The following is a 5000-nucleotide window of genomic DNA, read 5'->3' as shown; positions in this document are numbered from 1 at the left end:
AGAGAGGAGAGAGAGAGAGAGAGAGAGAGAGAGACAGACAGAGAGAGAAGAGAAAGAGAAGAGAGAGAGAGAGAGAGAGAGAGAGAGAGTGAGAGAAAGCGTGTGGTGAGAAAGAGAGAGAGAGAGAGTGAGAGAAAGCGTGTGTGAGAAAGAAGAGAGAAGAGAGAGAGAGAGAGAGAGAGAGAGAGAGAGAGAGAGAGAGAGAGCAAGCGCGACATGAGATATACATGCATATATTATACGCATACATAATCATATCCGCTATGCGCCGCAGAGGCAGAGTGACAGCGACGACGATGATGATGATTATCACGGCAGACGTCCGTCGAGCGAGGCCAGTGATCTCTCGCTGCCCGCGTTAATTGCCATGGTAACGCCGCGCACGCCTGCTCTGTCGTTAACGCTCAAGGTCTGTCGCGCGCGAGAGAGGCAGGAACGTGTGAGTATGGTGGAAAGAGAAAGGAAAGTATTGTTAGTTAGTATCAATTAGTTATTAGTTATTAGATACCTTACATAATTGTGTGCTTACATAGATTGTAGCAAAAGGACAACTTAGCAACTGTTAGCACAGGACAAGCCGCAAAGCACGCACACGTACGCACGCCTCCTCACGCACTTACACACCCACGCTTCTCCCACGCCAAAATTTGAAAGGTCACATGAAGGAGAAAAGTGATCATGTACGGTTACCGTGGCAACTTCTAACAGAGGAATAACGAGCCGTCATTAACATAATAAGTTTACGCTACACTATTTGCTCTTCGATCTGAAACTCGCCCGCTGCCGTATACAGCCTATCTAGCTCATACCACTACTGTGTACAGCGTTCAGGGCAATGTCATGCGTGCATAAAAGGACGCCGACGAGGAGGGGAGAGGGAGAGGGAGAGGGAGAGGGGAAATGAAATTAGTTCATATGTCCGAAATCGAATTGAGTCCCCATTATAGACCGCATGCTCTGATTACCGCAAAAGCATCAGACAATCAGAGAACGATAGAAATTCGGCGCCAGTAGAGCGAGCGCTATGATCACCTTTGCTGAATCGCGGAATATCTGTGTGACTGTGCCAGCGGTGCACAATGATGATACAGCAGCACGCACGCATATCGAACATGGCGATCAAACAATGAGAAAGTTTACGACACATGCAGTGCGCAGGGAGGCTATGACGAAATGGAATTTGGGGCAATACAACGCAAGACCTATCACGGGGAAAGCGCGTACGTCGCGCCGGATGCATGAGCGATTGAAGCGACACTATTGCTAAAGCGACACTATTGCAGCAGCGACACTATTGCTGAGCCGACACTGTTGCTGAAGCGACACTGTTACGATTGTTTAGCGAATGTGTGCGGCAACTTACGTCGCACGCGAACGGCTGGAAATGAGTAAAAGAAGAATTTGAAACACTAACCACACTCCGCCACAGCACCACGAGTTTAACGATTGTTACCTTTTACGTGATAACATTTATATTGATGCAATTTCTGTGATTCGGGCAATGCATGCATAAAGGATTAATAAGTATTATTAGGTCAGTGTAATAGTAGGTGTATAGCGGTAATGCTATTTTATATTTTAATACAGAGCGAGAGAGACAGAGACACAGAGAGAGAGAGAGACAGCGAGAGAGAGAGAGAGAGAGAGAGAAAAAAAGAAGGAGATGAGAGAGAGAGAGCGCGCGAGGGCGGTGAGACCGATAGATAGATGGAAAGAACCACAGATTAATAGATGGATGGATGGGTGGATAGATGAATTGCTGGATGGATGGATAGATATATGGATGGAGAGCGTGTGAGAGAACGAGAGAAAGAGAGAGAAAGAGAGAGAGGTAGAGAGAAAGATAAAGCGAAAGAAAAAGGGAGAGAGAGAGCGAGCGAGAGAGAGAGAGAGAAAGAGAGAGAGAGATAGGTAAGGTAAGGTAAGGTAGGTAAGGTTGTTAAGGTAAGGTAAGGTAAGGTAGGTAAGGTTGTAAGTTAAATCGTATAATCGGACTTCGATGCCGGGAACGGTAAGTAGTTATCGATAAACTACTTATTATACTCGTTTATAACTCTACTATATATCGATATAATGAACTCTTAATGATTCCCATACAGTGCCTAACCCTAACCAAAATCCTGCATGAAATTGTAATCACTAAGCTAGTTAATAATAATATAATAGTTAATAATAATAATCACTCACTAATTGTAATCACTAATCACAAGGCTTTTCGCGGATTTCTGATATATAGTGATTCTCTTTCTCCCGACTTCTTCCACGTTTTCATCTTTTTTATCACAATGAACATGGCGCTTTACGAGACACGACACAGGAGGGTCGCATGCGTACCGGTGCAGAAGTCGTTGTTTTCATCAACGCCCGACACGCAATCCTTGATTCCGTCGCAGAGCAACGAGATCGGGAAGAGATCCAGTAGAGGGCGCGACGCTCGCGTGGGACAGACAAAGACTCCCAGCTCCAGGTCGACCAGTAAGCCGACATCTTCCGCAGCCGTAGCCGACGCCTGCGTTTAAACCACTGACAATATATAGACAATACACGATGCATACATACCATGTCGCAGTGCTATAATATACATCGTAATTTATGCTGCAATAGCTCGCAACACATGATGCAACAACATACAATAATACCTAACAAAACACGATGCAGTAATATACAATGTAATTATATTGCATTAACTAACTAAACACGATACAATAATATCCATCTTGTTTTATGCTGCATGTGTCAAAGTAATATATATGAGTATATATGAGGGCATGGTACAAATTAATTGTTCCCTACATTAACACCATAACCGAGAATAACCGTTCTATAATAATGTCAATCAGGCATTAGATAATAAGTGTTACGGCCAAATTTAGTTTATTATAAATTTATTGTGACTGTATGGTGCTGCCACTAAACAGTGTAGTTTGTTGAAAGACGCGTAGCGAGTGGCTTACGAGCATGCGCGTTAAGCACTTCCCAGAAGCCAGTCAGGCAGGTACGCATCAATTATTCTCAACAGGCAATCGGATAGGATACAATAATCCTTGCTATACCGCAGCACACTGACACCGCAGGTGGGGTAGTCGTTATAAACCAACATCAACTGCTTACCAGTAGGATGAAGCCCATCACAAACAGTGGCGCCACCTGGTGGTAACCTGTGATAAGAGAACGATAGTCGAGAAACGGAGTGACATCAAAACGAAAGTCTGAGTACGTTAGATCCCGTACCACCGATGACATGCGCACCCACACGCACACACACACGCACGCACGCACGCACGCACGTACGCACGCACACACGCACGCACCGCGCTGTGAGATGTGCGCGCGATAACTCATTATCAAATTATTTATTATGATGAAATCAATAATTTTTTCGCTCCATAACACCTTCGCATTACAGAGCTTTGGTATGCTGTCTATAGATGTCAGAGGAATGACGCCTCAGTAGCCGTGTCAGCAGTACTAGCGCACTGAGAGCTAATCAGTAGCTGAAACTGAGGTTTAATGACTCTGCATGACCAGGTTATTTGCATAGTATCAAGAGCTAATAATACCTAGAGTGTACAACGGAAAAACGGGGAAATAGTGCTATTTCACGACAACATTATTCTACTTTGCCTGCGAGTCTATAATAATTTCATGGTATTGCATTAAGCAGGTATTATTAGCTCTTGATAGTATGTGCAACATCGATCTAGCTGGATGAAAGGACAGACGGGATGTCGTTATCCGTTATCAGATAGCAGCAGGTAAACGTCCCGTTATATTAAGTTGTCTATAATATGTAAGCGCACACATACTCAATCACACAGGCACGCATGCACGCTCACACACACGCACGCACATACACGTACACACGCACACGCACACACGCACGCACGCTCGACGACTATACCATACAAACCCACGCGCACCAATGCACAAACGCACGCTCGATCACTACACCATACAAACAAACGCGCGCACACACACGCAGGTATGCACGCACACACAGGCAGGTATGCATGCACGCACACACATGCATGTATGCACGCACGCACACACGCAGATATGCACTCACACACATGCATGTATGCACGCGCGCGCACACACAGGCAGGTATGCACGCACGCACACGCGCAGGTATGCACTCACGCACACACGCGCGCGCACGTACCGTTTGTCATAGCCATGCAATTCGATTAATCCACTAGGTCCGATGTAGCCGATGTCTGGCGCTGTTGTGTGACCATACTCATCTCACACTGCTGATCTACTGCGCTCCCCTGCGGAACACAAGTACGTATATATAATATGCGCCTATCATATCGTGCCAAACAAAGAGGAATAAACTACAGTTACGCGCCTCCATCTAACACCTACACAATCTCTCACTTTCTCTCTCTCTCTCTCTCTCTCACTCTCACTCTCTCTCATACAACGAACCACACACATTCGTACAATGCCGGGTGTCGTCACCTTCCTGGACATCCACACCAGCTAGTGACGCACACCTCGCAAAACTCTCGCTGCCTACATATAATAATGGATTTCAAAGTTAATATATCCCTGTGACATCACGCCTGTGTGACCATACGCCCTTTCACCTATAATTTATCGCTCTGCCGTTGGAAGTGACCGTTGCTGTTTGCATGTGAAGAGAGTTCACTATAGTCGTGTGAAAGTGAATGCGTTCACTCCTCCTATGCTTGGATGGGGGGAGGGCGTCTAACGGAATGTGATATAATTGCTCCCTGCGGATATCGTTAAAAATTATTGCAATAGCTCTAATAATTAGTGTATGCCATGTAGCACGTACTCACCTGTGATGTGGTTGGGTGACGTTATAATAATAGTAGGCGAGGGAGATGCAGGGAGAGGAAGGAATATATATATATATATATATATATATATATATATATATATATAGAAGAGAGAGAGAGAGAGAGAGAGAGAGAGAAGAGAGAGAGAGAGAGAGAGAGAGAGAAGCGGTCGGAGGTAGGAGTATGGCGAAC

At 45.3% G+C, this 5000-nt stretch overlaps 1 protein-coding gene across 1 annotated transcript in view; it reads right to left on the bottom strand.

Annotated features, from left to right (window-relative positions):
- Positions 1 to 5000, bottom strand: part of LOC106816011 (latent-transforming growth factor beta-binding protein 4-like) — a gene marked incomplete at its 3' end in the record, with an annotated part of 14306 nt that overhangs the window by 5012 nt on the left and 4294 nt on the right. The window contains exons 2-4 of the mRNA XM_014820544.1: positions 4163 to 4271; positions 3112 to 3158; positions 2335 to 2509 (exon numbers count right to left, since the gene is read on the bottom strand). Of these exons, the coding sequence (XP_014676030.1) occupies positions 2335 to 2509; positions 3112 to 3158; positions 4163 to 4178 (238 nt within the window). The remainder of the gene's footprint in view (positions 1 to 2334; positions 2510 to 3111; positions 3159 to 4162; positions 4272 to 5000) is intronic.

The sequence above is a fragment of the Priapulus caudatus genome, unplaced genomic scaffold (assembly GCF_000485595.1).
Source record: "Priapulus caudatus unplaced genomic scaffold, Priapulus_caudatus-5.0.1 Scaffold1261, whole genome shotgun sequence".
In the NCBI taxonomy this organism is placed as follows: Eukaryota; Metazoa; Priapulida; class Priapulimorpha; order Priapulimorphida; family Priapulidae; genus Priapulus; species Priapulus caudatus.
The sequence above is the reverse complement of the archived record's forward strand: the minus strand, read 5'-3'. Positions and strand labels throughout refer to the sequence as shown.